The sequence below is a fragment of the Podarcis tiliguerta genome, assembly GCF_965153285.1.
Source record: "Podarcis tiliguerta genome assembly, chromosome: 8".
Taxonomy (NCBI): Eukaryota; Metazoa; Chordata; class Lepidosauria; order Squamata; family Lacertidae; genus Podarcis; species Podarcis tiliguerta.
Window position 1 is genome coordinate 50,213,030 of NC_139541.1, and position 17,171 is coordinate 50,230,200.

A 17,171-nucleotide genomic window follows, 5' to 3' on the forward strand; every position below is an offset into this window, starting at 1 on the left:
GCGATGGCATGCTGGGGGTGGCAATTTTTCACAATTCATATCAGCAAAACCCATCAACTGCAAAACAATTCTCCGAGAGAACTTCCTCTGCTGCCCTGAAATTCCCTTCTGCACTCAGCTCAAGGATGCCATTTGCTATTTGGGTAAATCTCCTTCTGGAAGAAGACATGCAGAGGCGGCCCGGGTCTTCTCCTCCAGGGAGTTGCCTCTCTGCTAGCTAAGGTTTGGGACAAGTAAGGGTTCCATCACCTGGGTACCAAACCTATTCCAAGTTCCTGTCCCCCCAGTCTCCCATTTTGACACTGAAGCTGGCTATACCTTGGCAGCAATGGAGGCCGGGGACATGCGGGGCCTGGAGCCTTCCTCCAAGCTGATTCCTGGGTATACCAGGCTGGTGGAGCCCAGCTCAGCTTCACGGAGATGCTCTACGCGGTCCTTCCTTCGCTGCAGTGTGCTTGCCACCGGCTGTTCATAGAGGCTAGCCTTGGACCAATCCTGCAAAATCCAAGAGGAGATGGGTAGGACGGCACAGCTGGGGCCCCAACATCAGGCACAGCAGTGCAAAGTCAGGTGGGTATGGAATAGGGCAGAAATGGGAGATGAGACTGGATGGAGAGGGATTGGGCAAGGGGGTGGGGAGAGAGGAATTGGCAAAAGGGCCACCCCAGGGCAAAGAGCAGGGGTTGTGGCAATCACAAAATGGCTCTGCCACCATTTTGCTCTGTTGGGCTGGGGACGGAGAAATCCCCTCTTGGCTTAAAAAGGGTTTCAACAAAGACAGGAAAGGTGGAGGCACCAGGCCAGGAGGGTGCCCGCTTCCTTTTAAAAGTGTGGGTTGCTTGAAGCAGCTGACAGTCATGATACCTCCAACAATATGTGTCCCCCATCCCACTGGAATCCCAATTCTCTCACTCTCCTCAAACACATTTTCTGGAAAAAGTCAGGTGGATGCATCTTCCCTCTTACAGAAAGTGCTATATAAATACTGAGTGTTCAAAACACAGCACATTCAGTTCTGCACGATCCATACAGTGGTCCTGAAAGGCAGACTGCTGTCTAAAAGCACTCAGTGAGCTCATGGCTGATCTGAGAATGGAAGGACTTCCAGGCAGGGGCTGTTCTCAGCCCCCCCCCCCACTTCACTCCACTCACACCAAACCCTACATGGTGTTTGTTTATGGGAAGCAGTTCCTGCCCCAACTCAGAGATGGCAGCACAGGGACATTGCAGAGACTTTGGGGGGGAGGGCAGATGGGTCAGCTGAGGGGAAATAGTTCATATTCTGCCATCCCAAAGCTGTCCTGATGCAGGCTTCCTGTGTTCAGGAAGAAGGAAGCAGCACTTCCTGTTTCCAGAGCACTTTGATGTGCTCACAATGCCAGTGTGCAAGAGGAAAGAACAACTGCTTCAGACAGCCTGATGGGTTTGATCTGGGGCCACATGGGAGCCTTTCCTACCTGCACCTAAAAATGCTGGGGTGGGAGCCTGGCTGGGTTCAACCAATGAGCATATTAAATGATGCAGAAAAAACCCCAAAACAGAACGGAACTTGTGCAGAGCAGAGGCTCTTGCTCCTGAGTGACCTCTGCAGCATCACCTCCATTGCTTTCCAGAGGGGAATCCCTAGGCTGCTGCTGGAAGATTAGGCTTGGAGCTACATGTTTCCGGAGCCAACAGAGCCACAGAAGGCTCCTGTTCCAGCTCTGGAGCAGCTGACTCCCCTGGTCAAGATCTCGGAAACGGACACACCACAATATACACACCAGGCTAAGGCTTCTTCTGGAGCTTCCTTCAGTCCTGGCCACATGAGCTACATTCAGGGGTTTCCACTGAAACACAGTAAGAAACCACGGTGAAGAGAACCCAGAGCACACGCATGACCGCTGCACACCCAGCCAACCTGCAGGGGGTGGGAAGGGGGCGGCCCGTGGCAACCGGCTGGGCAGAGCTGCAGAGGAAGCCAGAATCACACCGGAATCATCAAGCCAGGACCAAAAAAACAACAACCATCAAAAAGCCAAGAGCCAAAAGCCAGCCAACAAGGTGGGACCGGGAACAGAAATGGTGGAGGAAGAAGAGGAGAGGGAGACGGCAACCAGAGGAGCAGGAGGAGGTGTCCATTTCCCCCAAGGTTTGTGACATGCTAAAGCCCTGCAGTGCATCAGCCACTGGGTGGGGTGCGTATCCCTGGATCCTGGGTGTGTGATGGGTGGGTTGGTGGGTGGGTGGGAAGGATGTTGCCGATTTGCGCGTCACCTTCCGGCCGCCTGACCATGCCCCGGGGGCAGAGCTAGAACTGACCGAGGTCGGGGAGTTGCATTCGCTAACAGACTGGCAGGTTTCTGAGGCCTCGGACGATGCGGAGCTGGAGGACTTCTGCCATGCCCAAAGTCCAAAGGTCAGCAGGAGCAAAACAGACATATGGGAGAGAAGGGAGAGAAGAGACCTGGTTAAGCAGCTGGTGGAGGGAAAGCAGCAGGCAGAGAGAGAGAGAGAGAGAGAGAGAGAGAGAGAGAGAGAGAGAGACCCGAGGAGGCAGATGCAAGCGCAGGGCAGCCAGCCTTGACACTCAAGAGCCAGGTGTTAGATCACAGCAGGCAGTGCAAGCACCGGAGGAGCCACACACGCTCACGGGAAGCCCATGAGGGGCCTCACATGGATTTTGCACAGGCACTTCCAGGCCCTCTGCAATAACTCTTCAGCAGGGGAAGCGATGAGGAAGGAGCTGGGAGGAAGGAAGGCCGCCTTCCTCTGCAAGGGCAAGAGGAAAGGGCCAGCTGCAGGAAGCAGAGAGGCAGGAGGGGAAAGCCTCCTCTCGCCCAGGGTGTGGAAACAAGGCACACAGGAGGCCAGAGGGGCGTCCCAAACTTCCTGCACCTTCCTCACAGGTGCACACTCGGCAGCTGCCCTCTTCCTGCCCGCAGGCCAGCCATTCTGCTTGCACCTCCATGAGACACTTTACAAAAACACAACATTATTCATAAATATCTTAACTTGCTTCTCTTGGAGCCGCCCTCGGCTCAGGGCAGCTTGATAAACCTTCGCTCTGCAAGTCTTGGATAAAATCCCTCTGGACCATCTGTTGCAGAAGCCCCAGAGAAAGAGCTGCTGGCTCTTTACACTTAAAAGAAATGGGGACGTGAGAACCTTTGAGTGGCTGTAACCCTCCATGGCTGTGGGATTCAGAAATCCATGCTTTAGTGCCGCCTTCACAGGCCTGGAGCCCTCCAGATGTTCTGGGCTCTTAATTCGCACTGGAACGGCCACACTGGGGCAGGCATCTTAATAGGCAGCAGGCTGGCAAAAGCTACTTGAGTGGGTGGGGGGCTTGTTACATTCCCTGCAGCACTAAGCCCCTTCCCCAGTCACAGAGAAGCCATTATGTGCACCTGGCTATTCAGCTGGAGGGATGAGAGAGATTTTTTTTCCCTTCAAGGGAAGCTCCGAGCTGCAGGTCCCCCAAATCTGAAGCCTTGACACCTATGTAGGAGTTCTTCATCACCCCTGGAGAGCTGAGGCTGTCAGTTCCTAGGGCTCAACAACCACCGGGTGGCCAAGGAGAGAAGCAGGCTTCTTTTCCTCACAGATTTCTGGGCCTACTCCCTTCCCAGGCGAAAAAGAGACGTGGCTGCCAACACCTCACCTGGAGCCAGCTAAAATGGGGACTGGCACACCCATCCGTTGCACAGCCCATATAGTGCTGGGAACTTACCCCATCTAAATAGTCAGCCAGCCTGGTTTATAAAAAGGAAGGACTGAGGGCAGAGGAATCTGATTAAACTGGAGGGGTGGGGGATGGCAGCTCATTCAAGGGGTCTGTCACCTGTCCTATGGCCACCAGCACCCTTGACTTCCGCTAAGAGGCTGTGCATGCACAACCAGATTGGGCTTGCCTGCAGCAGAGTAACAGCAAGAAGAGTGTTGATAGTTGCCATGTTTGCCCAGGGCTTCCCCTTTACATTCTGTGGCCTTTGGCGGCTGCCCCGCAGAGCTTACCTGACTGGTGAGGTCCGAGGGCATTGGCGAAGGTGGCTTGGAGAACATGGCGTCCTGGGAGATGAAGCCAGAGTCATGCGATGAGACGCTGGACAGGCGGGTGTTGGCATTGACGGGCTGTGCCAGGCTGCGGTAGCGACATATGGAAGTTGGAGAGTATGTTTGAGAACGCGTGAGCCACGGGGGGCCACCCTGAGCACTGCTAGCGCCGCTAAAGGGTAGCAGGATGAGACGGCATGGTGGGCAGGAGGGGGGCAGGACGAGGCGCGCAGGAGAGACAAAGCGCATCATCAAAGCGCATTGATGGGGTAGGAGTGAGAATAGCAGTGGGTGCAAAGGAAGGAAGAGAGAGTTTTGTTTTCATTTATTAAAAAAACAAAAACCCAGTCCAACCCACACAAAATGAGGAATTAAGTGGCATTACAGACAGGAAAGGAGCATATGGGGGAAAGTGACACATTCTTCTGTCCCAGCTAAGAGACAGCAGTGGTGCTGAGGGCCTGACAATGATCACACACACACACACACACAAATATACACACACAATCCCAGGATGTTTCTGCACTAGGCCCACTGCTCTGGAAGTGCCATGTTCCCCCACTTCTTAGTCCACATGGCATGCCAGAGTTTCCTGAGGGAGCCCGAGACACAGTCGCAGCATGAGCAGGCAACACGTGCTTAAAGCACCTCAGGGCTCCTGTGCCTTTAAACATGTCTCCTTTGCAAGTTCAGGTGACTGACTCCATTGCTTCCTGTTGATCCAAGCTAGGGGACTGTTGATCAACAGAGCTTTGAATTGCTAGTTTCTCTTCCCACAGGGATGGGGAGAGGTTTGCATTAGTTATTTGAACTTGGGATTTTTTTTTAAACAAAATACCACAAAAAGAACTATTTAAAAAAGAAAAGAGTCACTCAAGAATTGTAGCACCTCACTTGCTACCTCCGTGGGATCCTACAAGTGGCGACAGGCCCACTTAGAGAAAGGCAGGTCATGCTATGCTCCTCTTGGCAGTCATGCCCTTGAGCTGGGAGATTCCTCCAGCTGCGCCAAACACACCTACCTGCACATGCTGGATTTGCGGGACCCAGAGCTGCTGGGAGAGGACGGCGGGGTCTGGTAAGACCAGCTATAATCAGAGCCCTTCAAATCTTTGATCACCTGCAAAATATTTGGCATTAAAAGGTAGCTTCATGACACTTCTCAGGTTGCAAAACGTTCTTCCAATTGTGTCTCATTTGTCATCCCAATTAGAGCAGAGTCCAGGGGGTTACTCTGCTTTCTCAGAAAAGGAGGACATGTCACCAGTGGCCACTCAACAATCCCACACAGGCAGGCACACATTCTGACAATGCCCCATTAAGACCACCTTTAGCTGCCTCGAGACCACTGGTCCATCTAACCACTTCAATTCCACCTTATAAGCCTGCACTTCTTTTCTTTGTTTAATTCTCAAAAGACATATGTTTGCACATAAGGCCCATAAGTCATTACTGGGTTTGGCTAAGCTCCTGTATCCATCACTGTGGGTGTGAAGGAATAATGAGTTTCCGTTATATAAAGGTATTTTGAACCTAGCAAGTATTTTCCAACTCCTTCCTTTCGGATTACCTCCTCCCCGGTTTCAGTTAGAGACTCTGCCACTGCTAGAAGTTTGATGCTGGGCTATCTGGGCACCTGTCACAATTAAATTCTGAAAGCTGGAGCTTGGGCTGGACTAGTTCCAAATTTCCCAAACTGCATGATGCAATAAATTAACTGAGAATTTAATCAAGGGCCTTCTAGGATTTGTTCTGATTTAGGGAAGCTGCTACTGTGTTCTCATTATTGTCACTTTTAAATTGTTAATGTTTTATCTTTTGTACTGGAAGCCACTCAGAGAATTTGACTTGAAGAATCACATACAGATTTGGTATATAAATCCAAATAACTCCCACATAGCTACACATCCTTTTCTAAAACCTCCCCAGCACTCCATCCTTTTGGTTCTCCCACCTGTTCACTGGCTGATGGCAATTTGTGGGGGTCAGCTGTCAGGACCACCAGGTCGTCAATGATGCCCTGCAGGTGGGTGATCTCTCCCAGCATGGTGATCTCTCCATTCTGCAAAAGAGACAAGAGGAGAGAATCAGGCATTTGCTGCGTTCGGGAGAAAGACAACTCAATATTCCTGCATTGCAGTGGGCTGGACTAGATGGCCCTTGTGGTCCCTTCCGATTCTATGATAAGTATCCTTGCATCACAAATGGACCCTTTGCAAGTCCTGGTTCTGTCTGATGAAGGTTATGTGGGTTAACCTGGGCAGGGCCCAGCCATATGGTTCCCTAGCCTTGGAGATAGAAGTATGGATTTTTGGATGAAGAGCCAAAGGCAACTTAGCAGTTCAGCCTGGGAGATACTACCACAAGCACAGCCCACCTCTGGGGATGAGAGTTGTAGTCCAAAATAACTAGAAGGCACCAGGTTGAGAAAGGCTGATCTAATATGTGGTCGTCAAGAACCACATACACGACCCTGAGCTCCTGGGAGGAAAAGGTGAGATATAAATGCAATAAATAAATAAATCAACAGCATCTCAAGGGAAGGGCTTGACCAAAGTTTCATGAATTGTTGGCGCACACAGCCTCCTTAACCTTAACTTGGCAAGCCCACCTAAATCCTCAACAGGACTGGCTCCCATGCACAGGCCTGAAGCCTTGGAGAGGAATGGATAGATAAAGACAGAATGTAGATTAGCCATATGAACGGGGCAAGTCCTTTTAAAGCATTGCTTCAGGTGGGAGAAGAGGTGTGTGCAGGTGTGTGACAGACAGTGTTGGGTGCAATGCAACCCTGTTGACACCCCATAGCTCAGAGTAAGTCTAGGAGGAGACGGAGTTTGTTTTTCTCTGCAAGTTAGCTAAATTTGCATGTATATGCATAAATCACCACATACAAAATTGAGGCACATTTTTCTCCAATGGGCCCGTGCACCAAATATTTTAAGTACCTACCAATACCCAAGATGTATACTGTCACTATGGAAGGGGTGGTGGTGGCTGCCAGAATTTTGTTTGCAAATTAAAATACACTATAAGTAAGGGACTTGTTTTCTCAGTTTACTCAACCCATGAAACAAATGTGGGCAGCTGAATATTGGGTAAGGTAGGGGTGGGGGGAACCTACCACCACAGGTTGCAAATAAGCGATGAAGGTGCAGAACCGCCCTCGCTCCTCAATGAGTGCCTTGCGGACAGCCTGTTTCTCCGTTTCTTCCAAAAGAAGGTACATGTCATTGACATCTTGGAGTGCATTGTCCAGTTGAGGCTGCAGGTCCCCTTTACCTGCAAGAAGGACAGGGAGACAGAGACATCACCTCCTCTTCACCCACCAGCCCCCAGGTCCAGCCTCAAAGCTCTGGCCTACTTCTGGAGGTAGCCCCTAAACAGATGTGGCGTCTCAAATCTGTATATTTCCTGACTATGGTGAAACTGGGTAACCTAAACTGGAGCACTGAGAGGTCCTCTAGGTAGAGAAAATGCCAGTCTAGAAACAAGCAAACCTTCCTAGATTTTACTGCTGCAAGTGATGTCTCCCGATATCTTCAGTGACTGGTGGTCTCTGCTGAATAAACACTACCTGGGCATAGAGCAGAGTCCAACCTGGTGTCACAGATTTCTATCAAAGAGCCTGTCATGTCCTCAATAAATGGCAATTTCTCATCTTCTATTGTTCAGACACGAAATTAAATTCTGTTTAAACCAGTTTGTTTATAGCATGATGCAACCGTATCCAGACTTACTGAATAGCTCCCAAGAACCAAAAGCAACCATTTTGTGAGTCCTCTGACCTGTACGAGAGAAGTTTAAAATACTCAGAAGGTTGTGAAGAAACACACCCAAGTTGGTTTGCCAAACGCTATGAGGGGCTATTTTTTGTTCAATCTACAAGCTATTTTTGGAGCCTTTTTGCCTGAAGAGCAGGTTAAATGACTTTTTAAATAAGTAAACACTGGTCTTTGACCCTGTTGTCCAGGATTTGTCATTCTGATGAACTATGATGTTGGCTCTGAAGCTCTCAGTCCCTATTGTTATGATAGAGGGAAGCTCAGTTTCATGCTTGCTTAATTTTTATGGATGTTCACATGTGATAAAATCGATGATTTCAGACAAGTAGCACCATGACTGCATATATTGCAAAGGTCTATAAAAGTGTGAGGGCCACTGTTAATATCTGTGGCCGGCCCTCCAGGAGCCACTGAGCCTACATCAGCCCTGGTGACATTTCTGTCCATGTCTGCATTCCGAAAGCAGTGATATTGGCCAGATATGTCATATCACTGGTCACTGTGGAAAGCAACAAACTGTATTTATGTCTTTTCTGGTCTGCATGTTGTGCACTGAATGCCTTATACTTTGTATACCGCTTTGGAATTTTTAAATATTAAGCAGCTTACAAGTAATTTAAACTCAATCTATCAATAATAACTACATTTGTAAACAGGGCTAAGCCAAAACCTTCATTGTTTTTCAGGATCATCTTCTGCATAACTTAACATGCCCACCATGCTATTTCAATATTGCTTGCAATAATGCCCACCCCCTTCTCTTTGTACTGCCCTTCCTTGCCTACTCCCTCAACTGACTTCATTTGACTTCGCAGATGTCATCATGGAACCAAGCCTTATTTCACCCCATAGTCCCCAACTGCTACCAATTCATGAAGTAGTATGAGGCAATAAAGTGGGTGGAGGATGTCACAACTGTCCCCATCTCCACTCCAAGGAGCATCTCGCTCTTTTCCTTAAGCGCCTGTGTTGGCTCCCACCAAGGATGCAAGCTCTCCATCCCCTTCTCTTCACTTCCTATGAAATATTCCTCTTTTTGACCTCTTAGTCCAAGTTATCCTTTACCTCTGCCTTCTTCTCCCTACTCTGCCTTTGCAGCTTTGACTATGCCATTCTACAGCATCTGGAACAGCAGCCTCCTCACTCTCAATCTCTGAAGTCACCTTCCTACCTTCTGGCCCATTGTGACCACTGCAAAGCACAATCGCTCCACCATTCCTGCTCCTCCTGTTACCACTCCCTCCACCTCCATGATTCACACAAGTCCTTTGCCAAGCCTCTACTTTCTAGCCTGACTCTCTAGACCGGGAGAGGAGCCATCGTACTGCTAGCAATAACTAGATGTTACATGAGATGCAGGTTGTCCTTCTCATATAGGGTTGCAGGGAGAAGAAAGCCCCATTGGCCCACACAAGTCTGAAGGGGTCATGGTCAAAGCAGTGAGATGCCTTCTCCTGCTATGCAGAATTTTCATTTTCTGGGTATAGCAGTAAAATTGGGCAAGAGGCCCATGTTGGCTTCTGGCTCTTCAACTCTCCAAAGGTGGGCAGGTGTGTCTAGATCCATCCTTTTCTGCTTCTTTGAATTCACCCCACAGGCTTTTTTCAATTGCCCACTGGCAAGAGGAGTCCCAGCAGTTGGCCCAGCAGTAGATCTGTGTATCACTAGCCAGATACAGAGCACAGTGGTCCTTTGGCACTCCTAGAGTCACAGAGAGGGCTGCCCTGCACCCATGATGCACCTTGCCTTTCCCTCCTCCATCCCAGTTTGTGCTGGATTCATCACTCTCTCCTTCCCACACAAACCCATTCACAATTCCAACACTGTAATTCAAAAGCAGAAGTTCAAATTCATTCCAAGTTCAGACCTTAGTTTCACAGCGGTGCTGAAATTTGTGTGACTCAGTTGCTTGGAAGGCTGCGCTGTGAGAATCTGGGGTGGGGTGGGTGGGTATTGCTACTCATACAAATACTGAAGGACACACAAAGGGAGACACAGACACATGGACTTCAAAAGCTCTTTGGAAGCACAGACACCAAGAGAGCCCTTAGGATCAAGGCTCCCCTGGAGCTGTCCATGCTCACAACCACCCATTGATCACAGGCTATGCAAAACAGAGGTGCCAGCAAGCAATTCACAATGTGTGCAGAACCAACCATGAAATGCTTGGCTTGATGGACAGCAATGAAGACCACCCTTGTGCAACCGCAGCCCTGCTGTCACTCAGATATGTTGCCTCCCACCACCACCACCACCAGCCCACATGCAAAGAAGGTAAAGCAAGATGACTGAGCAGCCAGGCGGGTGGAAAACCAGTGTGGGGAGGAACAGGGAAGACTGGAAGAATGGCTGATTACTGAGAAAAAGTCAAGAAACAGCCAAGCTGTTGAGGCAGTGGGCCCCAGGATATTGGAGGGCTAAGGCTGAGATCCTGATGCTTGGGCTTGGCAGCCAAAAGACCCAGGGAAAAGGAGCTATAAAGTTGAGGGGAACCTGCAAGACCTATATAACGCTTGCTGAATTTAATAATGCTTGGGGAAAGCCAGAACTGGCCTTTTGAAAATGGAAGCCAAGGCACCAACCCACCCTTCTGATGAGCTGTTGCTGAAGGGTGCATTCTCTGTCCAATTCCACTTTTTAAAGTGGCTCTTTCCCCATCCCTAATCTCAAGGCTGTCACTCTCTGGGGCGGATCTGGGCCCAAGGTGGGTGGATCTCAGCATTTGCCCCAGAGCCATTCTGGAGCGGTGCAGCAGAGCCAGAGAAAGAGGAGTGTCCAGATGGGAATAATGAGGCCCTGTGGTGATGCTGATAAGGCCTGAAATGAAAGCCAACTTAAAAAGCGCCCACTGACTATGTCTTGTTGCTTATGCCTTTGTGGTTCACGAGGGTGAGGATACTAAGAGGGATCATAGGGACGCTCTTGTGAGCGTCTCACAGCAAAAGACAAGAAGGCCTCCTCTTTGCTTTGGCCTAAGGGGGAAGGGATGGTTACTCCAACCTGCACCAATCATTTTAACCAGGCCTTTGGTCCCTAACTGAAAGCACCTGGGGCCCTTAAGTGCCCAGACAAAATGGTGGCACCCTGCTGCAGGTGGAAAATGTGGTCTCCCTCCGAAGGAGACCTAGCCACCTTCCAGGACAGCCTTCCCTGAAGCCGGTGCTCTCCAGTTGTTTTGGGTTACAAATCCCATAAGCCAGTGGTGTCCAAACTTTTTAAAAAGAGGTCATAGAATCATAGAATCATAGAGTTGGAAGAGACCACAAGGGCCATCGAGTCCAACCCCCTGCCAAGCAGGAAACACCATCAGAGCACTCCTGACATATGGTTGTCAAGCCTCTGCTTAAAGACCTCCAAAGAAGGAGACTCCACCACACTCCCTGGCAGCAAATTCCACTGTCCAGATTTGATGAAGTGAAGGGCCATGGGGACTGACCAAAGGGCCAACCAATGTTGCTGACCTTTTTAGGATTGAAGTTGTTGAGGGTTTTTTTAGGCTTTTACCCCAGGAAATAAACTGCCACAGGGGATGGATTAAACCGACCGGCGGGCCACAGGCCCCCGAAATGGACTTTGGACATACCTGCCATAAGCAATACCAAGGAGGATTTCCTCCAGAGAAGGCTGAGGAGTTGTGGTCCAAAACACCAGGATGGAGAAGATGGCCCCAGAGTGAGAGACTGAGCCAGTCTGGATCTGTGAGAATTCAAGCTGTTTTCCCATTTTGTGTTCAACTGATGAAATCAAAGTGTATGTGCTTTGTATGTGCCCTTTGTTTTCCCCCTTTTCAAAGTGGCAATAGGGCATATGAAGCAGCCTTGCACTGAGGCAGACCCCTGCCCAGAGGAGTGGCTCTGCAGGGTCTCAGGCAGGTGGAGAGGGTAGGATCCCTTCTTCCTCCTTCACATTGCTTGCTGCTACCCAACTGAACCCAATACATCAGGCAGAGGCAAACTCAGCCTTCCAGATGTTTTAAGACTGCAATTCCCATCATCCCTGACTACTGGTCCTGTTAGCTGGGATGATGGGAGCTGTAGTCCCAAAACATCTGGAGGTCTGAGTATGCCTATGCCTGCAATACAGTCTGTAAAATAACCCAGTTTTTTGCAGCCCCAGGAAGGTGGGAACTGAATGCAACTCTTCCAAATCAAACTAAGGGTTTTCATGTATGCTAGGCTTCTTTTAAGACACACAGAACACTGTCTTTAGAAAACAGCTTCACAACAACCTTGTAAGGGAGCTCAGGCTGAAAGTTAGGGACTTTCCAAGGCCAAGAAAGGCCCAAGGCTGAAATGGTGAAACTATAGATAAATAAACCCGGCACACACCACATATTTTGACCTAAAAGGCCTCATAAGCCTCAGCCAGCAAGGCCAAGGGTTGGGGGTAGGAGTTGTACTCCACCAGCAAAATGGGGAGTGGGGGGTGGAGATTACTCTAAACAGAGGCAAGGATTTTGGCATCTCAGGTGCTTAGCTAGTTTGTGGATGGGCTAGTCTGGGGGTTGGATTAGTAGGGGAGGCGCACACCCATTTCCCATGGGGTCTTGCTTGCCAGCAGGCCAAAATAAGATGGCTTTGGAACAATCTCCCAAGTCTCCAATTTGGCCTGAGGTAAGCTGCTCTTCTTCAGCCTCAGCCTGGGCATCCGTAACATGGGGGGCAGTGATGCTGGCCTGCCTTAGAATAATGAAGCCACTTCGAACTTAGCATTTCCGTTCTTGCCATGTGGCAAGAATAATGAAGCCACTTTGAACTTAGCATTTCCGTTCTTGCCATGTGGTCTGTTGGCACCTTACACCTCAGGTTCCTGTGTTCATCACAGAGCAAGGACCACCTCCTCTCTGCCTCCAGCAAAGCTGGGCTGAGCCTCAGGCGGCCCCATCAGCTTAAGCTGCTCCCAACCCTCAATGCACCACTTGCGTCAGCATGGCCTCCGGAGGTTTCATTTCATTTCAAGCCCAACCGAAACAGAGTGGAGGGAGGGAGGGAGGGAGGAGAGGATTACAGGTAGTGAAGCCAAGAGCGTGGAGGAAGGGTGAGGGATGCCTGGATGAAGCTGAGATGGCAACGTTTGACTTACCAAGTAGCTCTACAGGAAGGATGTGGAAAGGAGGGAAGAGAAAAGAGAGAGGGAGGAAGAGAGAAAGAAGAATGTGTGAAAGACAGGCTGATGTATAGAGCCATCTTCTCACCCGGAACAGGACCCCACAGAACCACCACCCAACTCAGCCACATCACCAGGGACACAACTGCCCTCCCGCCATAAAATGACAGCAGGGGACAGCTGCGTCTGGTCAGGTCTTCTCCACTGGCACAAGGAGCAAAAGTGGGAGCCACAGGACTCTGGTAACCTCCCCCAGGTGGGGGGCAGTGGCAGGTCCAGGGGTGGGGTGGGGATTCCCCAAGGCAGAATGCAAATGCCCCAGACCCAAGCCAAATGCCCCAGGTCCCCAATCCACCTTGCATGGAGCAGCCAAACAGAAGGCACAGAGACATTTGAACCCTGCACCTTGTATTTCCCAAGGAGTTATTGGTGACCACATGCACACGCAACATCTGGTTTGGGCCTCAGAGGGTCCGCTGCAGGAGCCAGGAAGACCCCTCTCAATACCTAGAAGGACTGAGAATGGTATGAGACGCCACACTGAGAACACCAACACAGTTCTCTTCCCATGATAGAGTGTGTGCATAAAGGGGAGAGAGTGGCACTTTGATAGGCAATTATCACTGAGGCCCCCCCCCCCCCCCCGTTTGCAGTCAGCACCAGCATACACACATGGTAACTTCAAGGAGCAACAACTTGGATCAACACACTGACCTGATTTTAGGGCAATAAGAACTTAGCAAGGCTCTGAAAGCAACCCTCCCCTGGCAATCGTGTGTTCACAAGATGGGAAGGCAAACCAAAAGTGCGGAAACTTAAAGCACCGGCTGTACAACGCCCCCTGCAGAAACTGCCACTCTCACCCAGACCCATTCAGACACACAAGCGAACCAGAGGCAGGCAAGCTCCCTTCTCCCCTTGGAATCTGCTACCACAGCTCTGCTGTCGGCTGGGCCTTCTTTCTCCTTGGGGGTTATAATGCCTCGCAGTTTTGAAGAGGATCAATAGCTGAGAGGCATGCACTTAAAACAAATAAATCCAAGATTCCTGAACTGAGAAAAGGTGAATGCTGTGAGCCTAATCAGCAGACCTCTCACTCGGCCATCTCCTCTGGTTTCTGAGGCCTCAGCCAGCATTGCCCACCCACACTGTCAAGCCACAGGGGCCAGAAACTTGCTTTAACACGCCCCCCCCCCTAAATTCAGGAAGCTGAATTCAAGACTTAATTCTCTTTTCTGTCACTGCCTAACACAAAGCTCCATCTCACCTGCAAAGCATACAACCCAGTAAGGGATTTGGAGAGCCTCTGGGCCCCAGGACATTATGCCGCAAGGAGGCCTCCACCCTAGTTTAACCAGGATCTTACACTGCAATGCATTTAACTGAAGAATTAAACCAAGGTCCTTGCTCCATCCATGCCATTACCTGTGCAGGGAAACGTTCACCGCTAAGGCAGAAGCAATTTAGTTTATCCAAGGGCAGCCCAGCAAATCCAGTCCCCCTCTTCAATCAGGGGTTGGAGGCCAACATCACTAGCCAAACTGAGCTGCCCTTTGGCCAGAAACACCCTGGCAGATCTTACCTTTGCGGGCTTTCTTCTGAAGCTTGAGTGTGTCAGAGGACTTCTTCTTTATCTCATGGCGGGCTCGTTTGTATTCTAAGGAGACAGGAATCGGGAGACACGAGGCATGATTCCAAGTGATAAGAAGGCAAACAGCTTGGCAGGTGGACCCCGAGGTCCCCCACATGGCGTGGGCAGACAAGGGAGGCCACTGCTCTCTATGGGGCTCAACTCCTGGCTTTCATCTCCTCCCACCCTAAGCCCCACAGTCACATCCTTGCCACAGCTTTCCTCTGAGCATTAGACACTGCCTCCTGCCCTTTTACCTTTTGCGTGATCTTTGTCAAGCTGGTTAGCCGTCTTCTTCCAGTCCTCTATCCGATCTTGCAGGGGGTTAATCAGGCTCTCCATCAGGGCGCTGCAGGAGGGGGGAAGGCACCCAGAGAGAGGCGGGTTAGCAGGGCCAAGGGATGTGGAGAAGGGTTTGCAACGAAATCCCCATAAATGTGCCAAGGTGATCCAAATGGCTCAATAACTCATTCTCTGGACTAGAGTATGGAAGTGGCTCGAGTTTCTAAAACCCTGAGCCTCCTTCTGCATGTCTTGCCTAGTTCAGCACCTCCCCAATCCCGTTTTCAAGGCCACTGAGCCTCTCCCTCTTCTTCGGAAAGGGAGCCTGGGGCTGGCCCACACACATGACAAGCACGCGAGTCTAACGAAAGGCACTTACTTGGTAAACTGCCTCAGCTTGGTCTCAATACTGCGGTGCCGCATACACATCCGGGTTAGTGCGGAGCCGATGTCCCTCGTGGCTCCTGAGGTGAAAAACCAGCCCTCATGTTAATGGACAACAGTCAAGAGGTACTGCAGAAAAATTCAATACGAAATTTCTTTTCTTTCCTTCTCTCTTGTTCAGTCAGAGAGAAAGAAAATGGAGAGGGCAAGGAATTGAGATGTCACCACAGGCTGAAGGAAAGCCTGACATTGGGGCTGGGTGAGGGAGTGAGATCACAGGGGCTGGGAAACTGAGTTGCCTGAGAGTCTGAGGAAGGAGCACCTTGTTTCAGAAATAGCAAAGCAGAGCTATCAGGGTTCTCTCCTGACTTTCCTCCTGAGGGGGCATACAGAAAGGCATCATATGTTACTCTCACAAGAGCCCTGCAAGTTTCTTCAGCCTCTACTTGAGACTCAGTTCCTCCTCTCTGGACATCCATTTTCCCTCAGAGAAGAGCAGGGATCTCCTGAACACTGTCCCAGGTCTGGCTTTCTATCCAGTCTCCTCAGAAGTCAGAATAACAGAAGCTCTTATGAAACATTACTTTGGGGCAACATCTTCCCCTCCAGGATTTCACAGGTGAAAATGGACTCTCCAATGGGCTTGTAACACTCCCCGCACCCAATTCATCTCACAAACCCTTCTTCTCCTTGCCAAAGGTTGTTCCAGGATTCCATTCATGCTAGAGTGACTCACTTGGCAGTAGCCTATCTTACCCAAATTAGAAAAATGTTCACAAGAGTTTCCATTAAAAAGAGAGGATTTTTTCCTCTTACATAGTGGAGCTAGAAGCTGTGTTTGCAACTTAAAGAGCATCAGAAGGATCCTTCCAAACTGGGAGATTAGGAAACAAATGCATTTTGATGTAAGAAGGTGTGTGGAGGGGAATGCATTTGGGGCACACACCCCAACTTCACCCATAAATACACCATGATGAGGTCTGAGCTGCATTGTAGTGTTGTAACCTTTCTGCAAAGTGGGGTTGATTAGTCCAGCCCCTTTGATAATTTTGGTTGCTCCTTTCTGCCTTTTCCTCTTGTAACTCCTTTGAGTTAAAGGCTATCACTATCAAAGGCTAACAATTGGCTCCAAGTCTAGATTGAGGGCCCTGCCTGATGGAGAACAGAGCAATTCAGATTTTGTCCATTGGGGGTAGCAATAACCACACTGACACTGACCTCTCTCTCTCTCTCTGCGCCTTGAACATGAGGATATGAATGGATGGAACAGTCTTTCATAGGAACCGCCCATCAAACTGCATCCCTCACAAAGCATGGATTATGGGGCATTCTGCTGCTTGATGGAGAGAAAAATGCCCACATACACTAATTCACATGGAAGCCCAATCAACTGAGAAGTTATCTAGTGCAAGCCTCATTGAAATGACCATGGACATGCATTTTAGGGGCCTTTACACAAGATGAGATAGCACCCTGTGGGTCGCAGCTAAATGCCCTTGATAGCACCAGAAACTAACAGCCAGAGGTGATTTCGGTCTCTTTCTGCTCATTTCCATTTCAACTTGCTCCTGGTCACATGTGCCGTAATTGCTGTGAGTGCTCCAGTTGGTGAACAGCCTCTACTAAAGGTGTCATTGACCTCAAAGAAGCACGAACTCAGGACGAAAGGGAGAAACGGGCTAAGAGGGAGGCAGCTTTGACAAATCCTCACCATGATCAACTCCCACCCAGAAACCTATGTCCCCACTGTGGAAGGACGTGTGGATCCAGAATTGGCCTCCACAGTCACTTACGGACTCACTGTTAAGACCTTGGTCATGGAAGACAATCTTACTTGGCTATGAGTGATCACCAAAGAGGAAGAAGAATTGCTGCTCTAGAGGAGCCTTCTCCAATCTGTTGCTCCCCATATGTTTTGGACTACAATAGCTGTGCTGACTGGGGCTGTT

At 49.9% G+C, this 17,171-nt stretch overlaps 1 protein-coding gene across 6 annotated transcripts in view; it reads right to left on the reverse strand.

The window, feature by feature from the left end:
- The window catches only part of MTSS2 (MTSS I-BAR domain containing 2), a 57,364-nt gene that overhangs the window by 5,735 nt on the left and 34,458 nt on the right, over positions 1 to 17,171 (reverse strand). The window contains exons 4-14 of one of the 6 annotated variants that reach the window (XM_083454608.1): positions 15,218 to 15,302; positions 14,814 to 14,905; positions 14,509 to 14,583; positions 12,903 to 12,911; positions 7,160 to 7,317; positions 5,990 to 6,097; positions 5,058 to 5,155; positions 3,997 to 4,123; positions 2,302 to 2,376; positions 1,764 to 1,829; positions 319 to 495 (exon numbers count right to left, since the gene is read on the reverse strand). In XM_083454608.1, the coding sequence (XP_083310734.1) occupies positions 319 to 495; positions 1,764 to 1,829; positions 2,302 to 2,376; positions 3,997 to 4,123; positions 5,058 to 5,155; positions 5,990 to 6,097; positions 7,160 to 7,317; positions 12,903 to 12,911; positions 14,509 to 14,583; positions 14,814 to 14,905; positions 15,218 to 15,302 (1,070 nt within the window). The remainder of the gene's footprint in view (positions 1 to 318; positions 496 to 1,763; positions 1,830 to 2,301; positions 2,377 to 3,996; positions 4,124 to 5,057; positions 5,156 to 5,989; positions 6,098 to 7,159; positions 7,318 to 12,902; positions 12,912 to 14,508; positions 14,584 to 14,813; positions 14,906 to 15,217; positions 15,303 to 17,171) is intronic. The other 5 variants (XM_083454609.1, XM_083454612.1, XM_083454610.1 and 2 more) reach the window with 5 other exon arrangements.